Below are 14,320 nucleotides of genomic sequence, written 5' to 3' on the forward strand. Positions count from 1 at the left end.
GCAGTGCACCCACAGTGACTCAGAATTACTTTACTCAGGAGAGAAGACCACGACTCGGGGGCTAGGAGTGCCCTGAGGCCCAGTTCTTACAGAGCCTGGACAGCTCCTGGGAGAAAAGAGGCTGCCCCTGTGCCGGAAAGGCCCAAGCCTCGAAGTCTCAGAGGCGTCTACAGGAAGAGCCTCACCCACACTCAGCGCTGGAAGTGCAGGCCTCAGGGGTCCGCTACTGAGTCTTGCAGTCCCCATCACTGCTGTGGGCCGTCTTTACCTTCTTCAGCTCCTTCTGCAGCTCTGACTCAGCTACTAGGACCTCCTTTGGCTTCTGGTACTGTGGATGGAGCCAAGGAGAGGACATGATTCAGTCACATCACCCCTCCCTACACACACGCGCGCGCACACACACACACACACACACACACACACACTCTCTCTCTCTCTCTCTTTCTCTCTCTCTCTCTCTCTCAGGGCCCCTTCTACCCCCTTTATTCAAAGATGAGGAAATTGAGGCCTACAAGGTTGAATGATTTGCTCAAGGTCACATGGCTGGGTAGGGGTAGGCCTCTGGACCGTCTAGAACCCCAGTTCTGTGGATTCCACCCCTCCCCATCACCCTCTATCCTCTTCCAGCTATGATTTTAAAATCAGGCTCCTCCTGAGCCCTCACCAGCTCACGCCATGCTGAGGCAGACAGGCCTGTTCTCTAGCAAGCACACCCCAGGAATAGCTGGGGCTGGAACTGAGGACTCCAGTAGGATGGGAAGTGGGCAGGGGAAGAAGGAGCCTTTCCCTGACATAGTGGCCAAGAAGTCTGAATGACTCTTACGGAGATGACGAGGGTGCAGTTGGCATGAGCAGAGCTCAGCGAGGAATCATCCAGAGGTAGCTGATATCTGTCTAGGTCAGGTATTGTGAACTTCTTGTAGTACCTGTGGGGACACCAAGAGGCCATGAGAACACCCAACAAAGTGACCCCAACAGTTGGGCATCAGGCCCTCTGATGCCAAACTTCTATACAATTCCCCCCACACAGCCAAAGAGGAAGAAGGGAAGCCAGTTAGAACGCCAGTACTTTAGAGCTTAGTGGTCCTGGAAGGAAAAGAATGAAAGGCCTTATGGCCAGTCCAGCAATGGAACAGGGCCAGTCATAATTCCTTGATTAGACCAGGGGTCAGAGTGACTCATACTTCAAGCTCAGTCCTCCCAAAGACATGTGGAAGAAGCCTCCTGGAATACACAATTGGCTCAGGCAAGCCCTACCTCCTCAGCACCTGAAGAAAATGGGATATGTGTGCTAACAAGAAACAGAATAAGGACATCTAGGGCTGTCCTCGAAAGCTGGGAACTGACAGTTGGCACTTACATGGCACTTTACTGAGGACCTCAGCTACCTTTTCCTCTTTTGGGGTCTTTCAAGGCCTTGTTAGCCTGACTCTACTTGTAGGCCAGAGAGGGGAGTACATCCACAAGGAGAAATATCCCTAAGAGAACAAGCCATGTAACTCATCAAGGAAGCTGGATCTCTGGGGCCCTGGATTACTTTGCTGGCCCTGAGACCCCACTCCTCCATTTTCACATACCACACTCGGTCCCCCTCATCGGCAGGTGGCAGTCCAGATATTGATGATCCCTTTTAGTAAAAAAACAAAACAACCGTGGGACCTCCCTGGCCGTCCAGTGGTTATACTGCTCGCTTCCGATACAGGGGGCATGGGTTCGATCCCTGGTCAGGGGACTAAGATCCCACATGCCGCGTGGCACAGCCAAAAAACTAAAAAACAAAACAAAACAAAAAACAAACCCAGATAGCAACATCCAACCCATAATGTCTATAATTTGACCTCCTTTGCCAAAGAGGAAACTCAGGTTCAGAGAGGTGAAATATCTCGCCTGGCTTCACAGCCAGTTGTCAGTAGAGTCAGGATTAAAGTTCCCTGATCCTGGTCTGGTGCTTATTACACTGGAGCACAAGCAATGGCCTCCTCACCTCTAGCAATAGGACTGTTTGGCATTTTCCTTGGTGGAAGTATGACCTAGGCTCTGGCCAGTGGTTACCAGACCTGTCACCCAGGCATGGCATCACTGCTGCTGCAAGGTTATGTGGGCTGGGCAGGGAAATGCTGCAGACAGGTACAGACAAACTCAAGTGAGGGGCCTGGAGAGCATAGGGCTTTTAATATGTCAGAGGGGCCTGGTCGTTGTGGCAGGTACCCCCAGTCCACTTCAAAAGCCCTGATGCCCTGGGGACTCAAGAGAGTTGACATCAATGCAGCACTTCTGCCCTGCTCTCCCTGCCCAAATCCCTCAGTTTAGTGAAGGCTCTCAGGGCCCCTATCCTCCAGGTTCCTCACTCCCCGCCAAGGTGCTGGGACCCGTGGCAGGAAAAGAATGTTTACTTAAAGGCTGACAGTTCAAAAGGAGTGGGGGCTGGGGGATCCTAATGGCACCACAAGTTTGCTTTATTTTCCAAACTCTGCCCCAGGGAAAGGTGATCCATCTGCCTACAAACCGGGGTGGAATGTCGGCTTCATCCTCTTCCTAGCCAGCCCAGGCTGAGGGCTCTTTCTGGGGCCTCTGGTCTGGCCAGCAAAGGTGGCAGACACTGATAATAGGGAGGGAGTCAAAGGTTAAACAGCAGAGATTAGATGAACACAAAGGCTTGTTAGGAAGTGTTAACATCTTCCCTGCAAACATACACAAGAAGCAGAACCGGGAGAGAAGCAGCCTGGCACACACAGCTCAGCCGAACCCAGGGGGACTGTGTAAGGCCTTGCTGCGCAGAACGTGGGGACATCCTTTCTGCCTACCTGGCTGTGTGCCGGGGAGGGGGGACAGGGACACACCTGTGTACTCTCAGAGGGGCACTGTCAAGGCACATTCCCCAGGCAGGGGTAGTAGGACTGGAAAAAGAGTCCCAGGGCTTGGTCTCAACAGCAATGACAAGATCAAAGGGAACTTGAGTTGCATGACTTACCCCAGCTTCCCTGTTCTACTCCCATCACCTCTCACGAGGTGGGGGGATGGAGGCAGAGTAGGTCTGGAGGCTCAGCTCTGTTATGAGTCCATTCTAATGGACTTAGTTTATTGGCTGAGGTTAAACCATTTTCCTCAGGGCCTCCTGATGGGCAGTCTTCAAGGGAGTATGGGGCATCTGCTTTCTCTCCTCAGGGAGCAGCCCACACTCCCTTATCTCCATCCCTGGCCTTGGGGTTTGCCCTGAGAAGAACCATGCTTCACTTTCTCACCAGCACCTGGACTGGAGAGGGACCCACTGTGCTTCTGGAAAAGCCCAAATGCTCAGCCTCAGGCAGCCCTAGGTAGGCAGCAAACATTTCTTAGGCGTCAACTGTGTCCCAGACCTTGAGCTATGAGCTGGGGATTTAAGGATGAAGAAGAAACAGGCCATATCGCTGCCCGAGGAGACCCTGTGTTTCTGCTGAAAGCTAAGCCTTTATAGTGTGGTGGTTCCTGGACTTTTCGCTGATGCACAACAACCCCCATTCTCACCTGCCGCCTTCACTGTCCTTGGTCTCAGCCACACAGTGAAAGGTGACATTTATGAATGCTAAATCTGTGCCAGGCCCTGTTCAACACACATTGAATCCTCAAAACAACTCTCTCAGGTTGGTTGCTTCTGTTATCCTCTTTTACAGAAGAGTAAACTGAGGCACAGGGAAGTTAGGTATCTTGCCCAAGTCATAAAACTGGTAAACGGAGATACCCTTATTACAGTGATAATCCCCCCAATCTCCTGACCGCCCCACCCCCGCCATCGCTCTACATTCTCACCTCAAAGTAACAGACCACCTGGTCTAGGTTCCCTGCGTCTGTCCAAGGATGGGGCAGATATGGGGGGTGGTCTCCCCCAGGACCCAGCCACCCTGCAGGTCTCCTGGGCACTCCCTCTAACACAGAGTGGGCTTCCTTTCTGAATGTAAAAGTGTCCAAAAGATGTACATGGAAGCAAAGGCTCTCAGGAGGACTCCTGGCCCTGTCCTGTGACTCTGGACAGGCCACTTAACTTCCGGGCCTCAGTTTCTTCCTCCAAATTCCTTTCTAAAAATAAAGGAGCTGCCCTAGATGAACTTTCAGTCACTGCCAAAGGGACCGGAACAGGCCAACTCTGTACCTCTCTCAAAACTGTGCCAAAAGGACAGCTCCTTCACTTTGGCTATTTCAGAAATGATCCACTGCACCCTATCACTCTCTCTCTGCTGTCTCCCCTTCCCAATTCCCAGTCCTTTCCCAACCCATTCTCCCTTTTAGTGAACTGAGAAAGGGCACAAGAGACCAGGCCTTTAGAGAGAGACTCTGGAGGAGGCTGAAAGTAGAAGCAGGATGGCTGTGGAGTCACATGGGCCACGCCCCACACACCTCCAGTGGGTGCTCTGCACACCTGCACACAGGCTCGGCCAGAGTGGTCGAGAGAAGCCTCTAGCCAGTCCGTCCCTTAGAGAATCAGTCGGCAAATCTCCCCTTCTTTCTTAAACATCAACACTCCAGGTAAACTGGTCACCCCTGCCTACAGTAGCCCCTTGTAGAGAGTCACAGCGCACATTCACATACTAAAGGCACTCAGAAGTCCTACCAAAGTGAGTTTCCTAAACTTATTTGACCACAGAATCCTCTTTTCTAGAGATGCCTATTAACACTCCCACAGTGTTAGTATTACCGATGTCAAATCAGCCAAGCTCTCCTCAGGTTCTAATTTTCAAAGAATTGTTGAGGGCCTGCTTCAGGCCGGGCATGGGGCTGAGTGTTTGTACATATACGATTTCATAATTCCCCAAACAATCTGTGACGTACGTATGAGTATTCTCCTATGATATATGAGGAACCCTTGCCCAAAATGCTACGGGTAATACGTGGCAGAGGCCAGATTTAAGCTGACCTCTTCCTACTCCACATCCTAGTTCATTCCACTTATAGCTGCCAGCTTCTAGGCTGAGGCTAAGAACCTTCTTTCTGCACAAACACTCTTATTGGGAATAGATGGTGCCACAATGGGATCCTGGAAAAGCACTTTCTTCCTTCCCTGATTCATCCCTTGCTATTACCTAGGGCCAAGGACATAATACACTGGAATCAATTCCTTCAAGAGAAATGGCCAGCCCAGTTATTCAGAGACAAGGCAGGTATAGACAAAGGAACTCTGGCTTTTACTGGTAACCATAATCCAGAATATCAGAATCGGGGCAGGCATGGAACCTCCAGGTGAAGGAAGTCAAATCAGAAAAGCCACAGTGTGATGGAAACTGAAGAGGCCTGGGCACTGAAACCATCACTAACTATCCCTTCAGTAAGTCAGTTCATCATGCTGACTTTATAGATACATAATCATTCATATATAGCACAAGAATAAAAATACATACCCTGGGGCTTCCCTGGTGGTGCAGTGGTTGAGAATCTGCCTGCCAATGCAGGGGACACGGGTTCGAGCCCTGGTCTGGGAAGACCCCACATGCCACGGAGCAACTGGGCCCGTGAGCCACAATTACTGAGCCTGCGCGTCTGGAGCCTGTGCTCCGCAACAAGAGAGGCCGCGATAGTGAGAGGCCCGTGCACCGCGATGAAGAGTGGCCCCCACTTGCCGCAACTAGAGAAAGCCCTCGCACAGAAACGAAGACCCAACACAGCCATAAATAAATAGATAAATAAATAAATAAAATTTAAAAAAACATACCCTGTCCACCACTGGATGGTGTGATGATCAGAAAACAGATTTTTAAAGTATCTTGAAAAAGCTAAACACTGCTCAAAGGAATAGCTATTGAGTTCTGTATATTTAGGGGTAGTAAAGGTATAGGACATCTACTCCAGGTAGAAGATGAAAATGCCACTAGGCTCAGGAAGAGCCTGTTAGGGGTTTAGCAGCCTCTCACCTTCCTCCCAGCAGAGGATCCTGAGGAAGGCTGTGCTGAGCCAGGCTGGGCCACTGAACCTGAGATCTCATTGTAGGCTCTGAGGTGGGCACTCACACACTCCTCTCCCCTCTTTGGGAATCCAATCCCGGCCCTGCTCCCTGTGGGGCACTACTCCCATCCCACCTGGCCTTACCCATCAGTTCAAAAATGTCTCCCCCTGCCTTGGGCGCCGGAGTGGGCCTCTGGTCATGGAGCGCCTGGCCAAGAGCGCCACCTATGGCTGAATACGCACAGGAGATGGGACCCAGAGGATCTGCCTGCAGATGAATTTTTTGGTGAGCTAGCGAGCCTCTCTTTTCTCACTCCCTGGTAATCACATTTCTGCTTGGTATCTGTATTCGACAGTGACCTCTGGGGGACAAAAGGGAGGCAGCAGCCAGCTCCACAAACTGCTGGGCTGCAGATTCAAGTGCTGTCAGAAGCACTTTTGTTCCTAGTTTGGACCCAGGGCCTCTTACGCCAGGGAATGTTTGCTGAAGCACGGAGTTTGTTTTCCTAAAGGCAATTTCTCTGTTGTCTGAAATTACTAAATCCCACTTTAGGCACTGACTGCTGTTAATGATGAGAACAATAACAGGAATAAACTGCCTTTTATCTGAGGGCTTCGAAGTGCTTTATAAACGCAAATCCTTATTATTATGACTTTGTATTTATAGACAAGGCCCACTTCAGGGGCTGCTGGCTGCGTGTACAGCAATAATCCTGAAATTAATTCATTCATCTCTACCCCTTCTCCACCCCTTAACCCTGCCAAAGTGAGAGGGTGTGGGGGTCATAGAGGAGGGCAGAACCCAGGGCTGCACCAGGGGAGCCTGAGAGGCACACTGCTTCCCCGTGGGCATCATGGACCTTGAGGGAGATGGGACGGGAGGCTGGCACCACACCACCTGAGAAGATGGACAAATAGCTGGGTCTTCCTTACTGCTTGTAAACCAGTGGATGGATGGGGACACCTCTGGCCTAAGCTTAGCACCCCATGAGACATGTTGGGTGGCTTCACAGTCTGTGGACCAGTAACTCATAAAACCTCCCATCTCACTGCCCCAAATCTATTTCATGGGAGTTGGTCCTATTCTGAAATCCCTCTGACTCAGGTCATGACCGAGTCATCACAGGGCTCTTCTCTTCTCCTGTGATCAGTCAGAGCTCCAGAAACCCAAACGAGATCAATGCATTTCCAAGATGATCAGCCCAGAAGCAGCTATGCCAGGATCAGATCTCCACCTTGGTCACCTTCTGTCCCCTCAACCCCACATTTTGCCTTCCCCTAGCAGACCATGAGAAGAGGAGCAAAAGGAAGTCTAGTACCCCCTTTGAAACATAATGCAAGAGACTTCATGCAAGAGACTTCCAAGAGGCCAAAGCACCGGCTCACTGTCCCTCAGTTCAGGGAGGGATAGGTTTGCTGCTCCCAGACCAGTACTTGAAAGTTCGGTAACTGCCACCTCAGACAGGTGCACCTTCCAGGCCATGGCCCCCTGCCAGCTCCAAAAGTGATGTTACCAGGCCAAGTTCATCATGGACTGGATCCAGCCAGAGGTCAAGGCACAATAACCTTACAGCAGAACCACTTAAGATCACAAGGCAATGGCCAGGTGATTCCCTCATCCTCTCATTCATCCAGCAAATATTTATTGAGCCCCAGTATGTGCCAAGTACTGGGCCAGATACTCATTGTTCAAATTTCCCTGCCCTGGTGGAACTGATTACAATATTCAAGCTGGTCCTGCAGAGGGAAAGCCCTTCAGCTTTTAGCACCTCCTACAGGACTTCAGTGAAGCTCTCCTGCCTCCCTCAGAGCTGGACAGCAGGCTTCTCTGCCCTCTGAGGTGGGGAGCCGTCTGAGCCCTAACCCCAGGTCAAACCGCACCCCCACCTCGCGCATACACAAGCAGGCAGGTGCCCACCATGCCACTTACTTTTTGTTGGTTGTTCTGACGACAACACAGCGCTCCTTCTGGTCCACACAGACACTGTAGACATCCTTAGGGTATGGGAGGTTTCGAATTCGCCACTGGAAACTCATCTTGGTGTCCTTGCGCATGAAGATGGGCTGCAGAAGGCAAAGCCAACTTGAGGACTATTCTTGGAGGGGGGTGGGAAAGGATGGCTCCCCCCTCCACAAAGCTCTATCAAGGGGCACAATGGGAGACCCTCAGCTCTTCCCCACAGCTCCCCTCTATACTGCCATTGCTGTGACATTCTAGGCCTGGAGCCCTCGCCCTGGGATGACTAAGCCAAAACACTTTGGGTACTCATTGAAGCAAACATTTCTAGAGCACTGTGTCCAGGTGGGTACACTGGAGATGAGGAGGTGAACAAGACATGGCGCCTGCCCCCAAAGGCCAGCAGCCCACTCCCCCAGCCTCCCCAAGACACCTGACAGACAGACATACATTGGAATTGCTTTCCGTGATGAGTTCAGGCCCCAGGCTCCCTGCTGCTGGGAGTGCTGGCTCTCCCACCTCAATCTGCCACTGGCCCAAGGCACCCAGGGCACTCTTCACACGCCATTTCCTCACTGAGGAGAGAAGGAAGCAGTGGGATTATGGGGAAGAAAGGTACTCTGCTTCTTTCTGCTGAATCATCAATATCACATTAGGTAACTGGAACAGGATAAAAGTGGGAGCTACCGGTTTTTACACTGGCTTTATCCATCTGAGCAGGGACCTCACAACCTCTGAAATCTCAGGAGAGTATTTCAATATTAGACAACTTGTAAAGCCCATATCATGGGTGCTCAGACAAAAGGAATTAGAACAAAGCTCTGAAAGGCGCCAAGTGGAGTTCAGAAACCCCCAGGTGTGACTTCACGCAAAGGGAAGATGTGAATGTTAGGAAAAGTGTAGCTACGAGTAACAGGGAAAATGTGGATCCCCAAAAGTGTGAGCTGACATGCATTTTTCCCTCTAAAAATGGGCAGAGGAAAAATGAATTAAGAGGGTGAAAGCTGATAGGCAGATTTGTCTCATGATTCAGAAAGTCCAAATATAGAAATTCACTCATCTCAGGTGTACATGGCTTAAAACAAAAGCTCCGGAGTTGTATTTACAGGAAATTTTAGGCACACACCATATTTTAAATGTATTATTTATAAAAGATCTAATGTACATTTTTTATAGAGTGGAATCATCCTTTTATAATGCAAATAATCTTCTCTATTTTACAACCCAGATGTTTGCATAAGATTTTTTTTTTCAATTAAGCCACATACTTTATGGAAATTCTAAGTGAAAAGACTAATGCAGTAGACACTAACTGAAAGCCCCTGCTGGGATGCTCAGGAACCCCGCTCAGCCCTGTCACAGTGACTACCGTCAGCACACCATGGCCACGGGGGGCTTTCCCGAGCGCGACCCCTCTGTTCCTTCCCTGCCCGCAGCAATGGGGGTCTTCCAGGTGGCAGTCCCAGTGTTGCTCCAGGCCAGCAGCCTTCCTGAAGCTGCTGTGAGGAACCAAACAACTCAGAAAGTGCCTGGCGTCCTGTCGCAGTTGCTCCTTTTTCTGGGCCCGGGGGGGTGAAAGCTGCAATGCGATTCTCAGGATGGGTTTCTTTGAGACCTTCTGGGCAGCGGTGCCAAACCCAAACACCCTCATGCTCTAAGTAAGGCACACAAGCTGAACACAAAAGTATGCGGCACAATTTGAATTTTCCCTTTAATATGTGCTTTTATAAGGTCTGGTGCATTCTGCAGTGCGATTTTATTACGTCTCAGGGCCAAAAACTCTCCCTAGAAACACATTTCCAAGTTTACAATGAAAATTAATAAGGAAGAGTAAAACTTGGAAATATGCTTTAAAGGCAACTTTTTTCTTTTTCTCACAAATACTTCTTCTCTCTTAAGTGAATGGACTGTGACCAGAAGTATATCCAAATCTATTCATGTAATACTTCACTTAACTGGAAGCCAGCCTTCTGGGCTGCAGTGTTCACAGTTGCAAATTCAGAAGCGACAAATGCCTCTAAGTGGCGGTTTCCTGTGACAAGACCCATGTATCTCACGCTTTATTGTAGGAAAGATCACTCCCAGATTCTCACTCAGACATGTATAAAATGCTATGTGTAGAATAAGGCAGGAAATTAATTTTTTCCCAGGCAAACTGACAACAGCATGACGGGATAGCTCACATCAAGGGCAGCGACAGAACTAAAAAGGATGTGGGACCATTTGGTGTGAGGACAAACAAGCATCCTTAGACCCTGACGGGATCACGATATAATAGAACACAGTCATCACAGAGTTTAAAGGTGGAGGTTCCTTTAGAAAGCATCTAGTCCAGTACCTGTATTTTTCAAATGGGAAACAGCATTTCTTCCCTGCCTGCTCTCCTTCAACCCTTGCCACCACTCTCCAGGGGAGAGTATGAAGAATTACCAAGGCTCAGAGAGATACACTAGGGCTTCCCTGGTGGCGCAGTGGTTGAGAATCTGCCTGCCAATGCAGGGGACATGGGTTCGAGCCCTGGTCTGGGAAGATCCCACATGCCGCGGAGCAACTGGGCCCGTGAGCCACAACTACTGAGCCTGCGCGTCTGGAGCCCGTGCTCCGCAACAAGAGAGGCCGCGGTAGTGAGAGGCCCGCGCACCGCGATGAAGAGTGGCCCCCACTTGCTGCAACTAGAGAAAGCCCTCGCACAGAAACAAACACCCAACACAGCAATAAATAAATAGATAGATAGATAGATAAGAAGAAAAAAAAAGAAAGATACACTAACTTGCAAAAACCACAGCTAAAATTCAGGTCTCCTAACTTCAAGACCAGAATTTGAATCATTAGTAAAAGGCTAACTTGTATTCTATAAACATTCAATAAGCATATACGATATTTTAAAAGGTTCACTTAAAAAAAAAAAAGTAGCTCTATTTGGTTTTGTATTTTAGCATTTAAAGGAAAAGCTTCAATTATTTGAAAATGTATTGATAATTTATGAAAAACACCTAACTATCTGGGGCTGGATAAGTGAGGCATCCTGTAATCATGGACCCTGTTAAATCATGTGTCCTGAGGCATGATGCCAGTGTGGCCAGGAGAGGCAATTCCGATACCAGGATTTCCTGTCTACTCTTTTATCCATGGAATACTGGGTTTGGAACAGAAACCTTCCCAAGGAGTACCCTAAGGAGGAGGAAAGTCAGCTACTGGTTTCCTTACTGCTGACCTTGAAAGCCACTCAGGTCACAGAAATTTGGACCCTTGGCTGTTTCGCTTTTTTTTTTTTTTTAACACCTTGGAATTAAGTTCTTTGTTAGAATATGAAGAAAGTCTCCGTATTCATTCCCTTGTGAGATAAGATCCAACAGATGAATCGGTGAAGTCCTTGTTATTTCTCCCATGGACGTGGGCATGAATGCACACATGCAAATACACATTTTGTCTTGTCTTTCTTGTCCTGTCTTTGTTCCTGAACTCAAGGACAGCTCCTGCGGCAACAGAAGACTGTTTCCACCTGCTGTCACTCTGATTTGATTATATGTTAAACCCAAACTGGTGTGTGCAAGGCAGCTCCCTGGGACGCTGTCATATCTTCCCGGCTGAGCCAGGGCCAGTCCTTGGAAAGGAGACTTTCAATGACCCTGTAAAGGGTCTGATGGGGAATATATGAAGGAGGCAGTGCCTGGGGCCTTTTTCCTAAGTCAGCAGGAAGCAGGCTGATGTCCCAGACTGCTGAAAGGAGGCCCCATCTTTCAGGTGGGCTGGAAAGTGGAGGTCCTAAAGGCCTCTTTCCCCAGAGCTCCAAGCCCTGGCCCACTTCCAATGTGGATAATTACATTCTCCTTTCCTAAATACTCCCTGCAGCTTAAACTGGATGCAGGATTCTTCTTTTCTGCCCTAAAACACTGCAACATTGCTATGTGGCTATTAAACAGCTGCCACGTCCCATCCCTGAGGAGGCTGAAGGGAATCGAGTGGGTCATTTATAAAGCCGGTGAAGTGCTTGGGGATGAAAGTGCTCAATATCCTCCAAATGCAGCCTGGGGTGGTTAGGCTGGCGGTCAAATACCAAAGCAGATTAAGCCGGTAATCCGAATGTAATCGCTGGGGGATGGCCTGCCCTTCAGCCGCTGCCCCCCCGGACATGCTGTGTTCTTCTAGGGCTGGTTTGATGTTCCGATCATTGTTATGGGGCCCTTCAGTTTTTTCCTCTATGAATACACATACAGCATTCACTGTTGGGGGTGGGAATGAATAGCACTGAGAGGGTAGAAAAAAAATATGACACTACTATGCTTATTAACACCGACCGGAAGAGCTCCGACCCAGACAGATGTCCTATTGGTAATTCTCTCTGTAAATTACTTTCTGGGTTTTTCGGACAGAAAACCAGTTTGGCCAATTATCCAATTTGTATAATTAGCTGAGAAAATGAAAGTATTCCCATTTACACCCACAAAAACCCTGTCCATATTTTGCTTCAAGGAATGCACAAATGGAAGTCAGTTCAGGCCCTCGGATTATTTATACTTAAAAATGAAAAAGGGGCTTCCCTGGTGGCGCAGTGGTTGAGAGTCTGCCTGCCAATGCAGGGGACACGGGTTCGAGCCCTGGTCTGGGAGGATCCCACATGCCGCGGAGCAACTGGGCCTGTGAGCAACAACTACTGAGCCGGCGCGTCTGGAGCCTGTGCTCCGCAACAAGAGAGGCCGCGATAGTGAGAGGCCCGCGCGCCGCGATGAAGAGTGGCCCCCACTTGCCGCAACTGGAGAAAGCCCTCGCCCAGAAACGAAGACCCAACACAGCCAAAAATAAAAATAATAAATAAATAATAAATTTTTAAAAAAACAGTACTTTGCAAGCTGGCGGAGGTGGGGTGGGGTGGTTGGAGATGGGTGAGAAAAGGATCAGCTGTTCAAAGGGCCCAGTGGTTTGAGCGGGGTGTTCCTTGCCGCCCATCTCTGTCCTGCTCCCTCCAGCCCCTACCCGGGTCATTGTGGGGAGAACAAGATTTAGTAAGAAAAGAAAACGGGATTAAATAACCTCAACTCCCAACAGAATGTTCTTGTGGATTAAAGCATGGGTTCTTCATCAGATAGACCTAGGCTTAAATCCTAGCTCTGTAACTAACCAGCTGTGTGATTCTGAGCAAGGTGCTTATCCTCTTGAAGCTTCCATTTTTCCCGACTGTTAAATGAAGACAACAGTAACCTACCACACTGGGCTGTAATGTGGTTGGTTCGTGTAAACCACTTAGCATGGCGCCCAATAAAAGTTACGGCATTGCTATCATTAGGTAAACTTTAGTCAGACAACATTCTCCTATGAACCTCCATTTCTACTTTTAAGAAAAAGGAGTTTGGAGGCCACTGTCTATTCTCCACCTGCCAAGAGGGAAAATGACAAGTTCATGTGGGATGCTACAAATGAAGGGACCTGGACTTTTTTTCATTTTAATTTCATGTCCAAGCACAACTAAGAGGCCTTGGGTTTTATTTGTTTGTTTGTTTTTACAGCCACAGCCCCGACAGCTGTATTATTTGCTCTGTGTGGAGAAGAGAGGTGACGCTGGGGGCTGGGGGAGAAGAGCTGCCGCTAGTCCCCGGCCTGGTGATGGTGGTGGTCAGCCCACGTGACCTCTGCTTTCATAAGCTCACCCCTGTTAGGCATTCCAAGGCTGTCACCCGCTGGGAGCGCTATAAATTACAATGGTTTGTGAGGATATTACTACTGTATTGGTTTCCACCAAATCAGTGTCATATGCTAAACACATCAAGATTTTTAATAGCACCAGACTAAACCAATTGGGACTGGAACCCAAGCAGCTCATAATAAGGAGGGATCAACACTTCACTCTGCGGCTGAACATGCACAGGACACATATTTTAAGACTGGAGACTAAGAGAATGCAAACCAGTGTAATCCGTGTTGTCGGTTCTAGACATTTATGAGCTGTCAGAAAAAGGGAAAAAGAAATTCCCTCGCCAATACTACCTGTCGATCAGGCCCAGGAAGAAATTAAAGTCAAGAATAATGACAAGAAAATAACCCAGCCCATGATTCCATCATTGGTCTTAGCATTTCAGGTGAAATTTAATAAAGAGACCAACTCCCACTGCTGACAGCCTCAGGCCCTGGGTCAAAGAACCAGCCACCTAGCTCTGGGAAGTCGGTTAATGCTGATGTGCATACCTGAGAACAGAGAATGAACAAATCAAATAATTCCCAGAAATCTGAGCTACGGCCCCTATTCATGAGCGTATTCTTAGAGGAAAAGGGCTGCAGGAATGAAAGTGACAATGCTGCAAAATCACCATTTCTACCTCCTACTCCCTTTGATTCAGACCTTCTCCAAAATGAGGGACATATTTAATAGAGCCACTTCTGAGGCAAGGTCAAAAGCTGTGCCTCTGATTCTTGTTTGTTCCCCATGTGGCTTCAGAAAACAAAACAAAAAAATAGGCA

The 14,320-nt window shown here is 48.9% G+C and overlaps 1 protein-coding gene across 2 annotated transcripts in view; it reads right to left on the reverse strand.

The window, feature by feature from the left end:
* Positions 1-14,320, reverse strand: part of DPCD (deleted in primary ciliary dyskinesia homolog (mouse)) — a 19,710-nt gene continuing 5,390 nt past the window's right edge. For both annotated transcript variants that reach the window (XM_036828367.1, XM_036828366.1), the window contains 4 exons: positions 8,318-8,442; positions 7,841-7,974; positions 824-926; positions 1-328 (listed from right to left, as the gene is read on the reverse strand). In XM_036828367.1, the coding sequence (XP_036684262.1) occupies positions 224-328; positions 824-926; positions 7,841-7,974; positions 8,318-8,442 (467 nt within the window). In that variant the 3' untranslated portion in view covers positions 1-223. The remainder of the gene's footprint in view (positions 329-823; positions 927-7,840; positions 7,975-8,317; positions 8,443-14,320) is intronic.

Source organism: Balaenoptera musculus, chromosome 16 (assembly GCF_009873245.2).
Source record: "Balaenoptera musculus isolate JJ_BM4_2016_0621 chromosome 16, mBalMus1.pri.v3, whole genome shotgun sequence".
Lineage (NCBI taxonomy): Eukaryota > Metazoa > Chordata > Mammalia > Artiodactyla > Balaenopteridae > Balaenoptera > Balaenoptera musculus.